The sequence below is a fragment of the Perognathus longimembris genome, chromosome 6, assembly GCF_023159225.1.
Source record: "Perognathus longimembris pacificus isolate PPM17 chromosome 6, ASM2315922v1, whole genome shotgun sequence".
Classification (NCBI taxonomy): Eukaryota; Metazoa; Chordata; class Mammalia; order Rodentia; family Heteromyidae; genus Perognathus; species Perognathus longimembris.
Window position 1 is genome coordinate 15,537,013 of NC_063166.1, and position 1,651 is coordinate 15,538,663.

Sequence of the window (1,651 nt, forward strand, 5' to 3'; positions counted from 1 at the left end):
TAAGCTGATTTTCTCTTGTCTAGAAACATTAGGCTAATATGGATATTTTTTCCACTGGTTTATGGCAAAGGGCTATGAAACTTTCCACTGAGGAGGAAGGGATATGGCATGCTTTTAAGGGGAAAAGTGATGTCTAGATGTTGCCAAGTATTGCTTGCTTCTTCTTTGTCCACTTCAGGACTTTGTGCCAATGGAGGTTTCCTTAGTTCCCTATCCAACATTTTTCTTTGAAGGGTGAATGCATCCATCCATCTTTACATATATCATCGTGTCTTCACCCAAAACTCCTTAGTCAGTGCTCTTCTCAGGGCAGCCTTCACATCCTTGTTTCTCAACGTATAGATAAATGGGTTGAGGGTAGGTGTGACAATGCCATAGAAGAGAGCCATGATCTTACCCCTGTCATGAGAATAACTAGAGGGAGGCTGGACATACATACTAATGGCTGTAAAGTAGAAAAGGAAGACCACAAGTAAATGTGAAGCACAAGTATTAAAGGCCTTCCAGCGACTCTCAGCAGAGCGGATTTTCATCACTGCCTGACCAATAAACACGTAAGTGCCCAGGATGAGAGCGAGTGGTACCAAGAGTAATAGAGCCCCAAGAACATTGAGCTCAGCCTCATTCACACTCGTATCTGTACATGCGAGTTTCAAAAGGGCAGGAACTTCACAGAAGAAGTGGTCTATCACCCTCTGTCCACATCTTGGGACCATCACCGTGAGAGTGGACTGGACAAGAGAGTTAGCAAAACCACTAATCCAGGTACCAGAGGCCATATGAATGCATCGTCTCTGGTTCATGATGACTGGGTAGTGGAGGGGCTTGCAAATGGCTGCGTAACGATCGCAGGCCATCATAGCCAGAAGGATACATTCAGTGGAACCCAAGGCCAAAAATATGTAGAGCTGGGCAACACAACCCCCATAGCTAATAGTCTTTTCTGGTCCTCTAAGATTGACCAACATCTGTGGGACAGTGCTGGTTGTATAACAGAGGTCCAGAAGGGATAGGTTTGATACAAAAAAGTACATAGGACTGTCCAGCTGAGGATCTAGGCGGGAAACTAGGATAATAGATATATTTCCAAATAGGGCAAAGATGTAAGCTATCAGAAAGATTACAAAAAGTGGTGTCTCTAGCCAAGGGCGGTCAGAAAATCCCAACAATATGAAATCATTTGGGGAGCTCTGATTGCTAGTCCACATGTTGGGATTCATAGGTGAAATTACAGCTAATACTTCTAAATTGTCACTGTTTGGAATGGGTATTAGTGCTAAGAGGAAGCCACTGAGGATTCGAGCCCAGAGATGCTGAGATAAAACTCTCATTATTTCTGCCATTTGTACCTACATGGCAATGATAGCAGGTTATTGTTTGCACATCTATCCAGATTATGGTAAAATGAAATATGGAAGGATTTTTGAGAAAAGAACAAATAAAGCACTAGCAGTGTAGCTCAGAAACGTTGCTTACTTCATGATGACCTCTGGGTATCTACTCCCTCTCTTTGAATTGTGGTACATCCTTTCTATAAAGTTTCAGTAGCACTGTCATCAGTACTATGTGGGATGAGTATTCAGTGGTTGACAACACAATGTGGATTAAAATGATTGGGAAATGATCGATCTTTCTTCAAAACAGCTTGAAC

General features: G+C 42.6%; 1 protein-coding gene across 1 annotated transcript; it reads right to left on the minus strand.

Annotated features, from left to right (window-relative positions):
• Positions 1-263: 263 nt before the first annotated feature.
• On the minus strand, positions 264-1,208 carry LOC125352204 (olfactory receptor 2B2-like). Its single transcript, XM_048347333.1, has one exon. It carries the CDS (start codon positions 1,206-1,208, stop codon positions 264-266), a length of 945 nt encoding a protein of 314 aa, XP_048203290.1.
• Between the last annotated feature and the right edge of the window lie 443 nt (positions 1,209-1,651).

Coding starts and splice junctions, on each gene's coding strand:
- LOC125352204 (XM_048347333.1), bottom strand. CDS start 1,208: ATGTGGACTAGCAATCAGAGCTCCCCAAATGATTTCATATTGTTGGGA.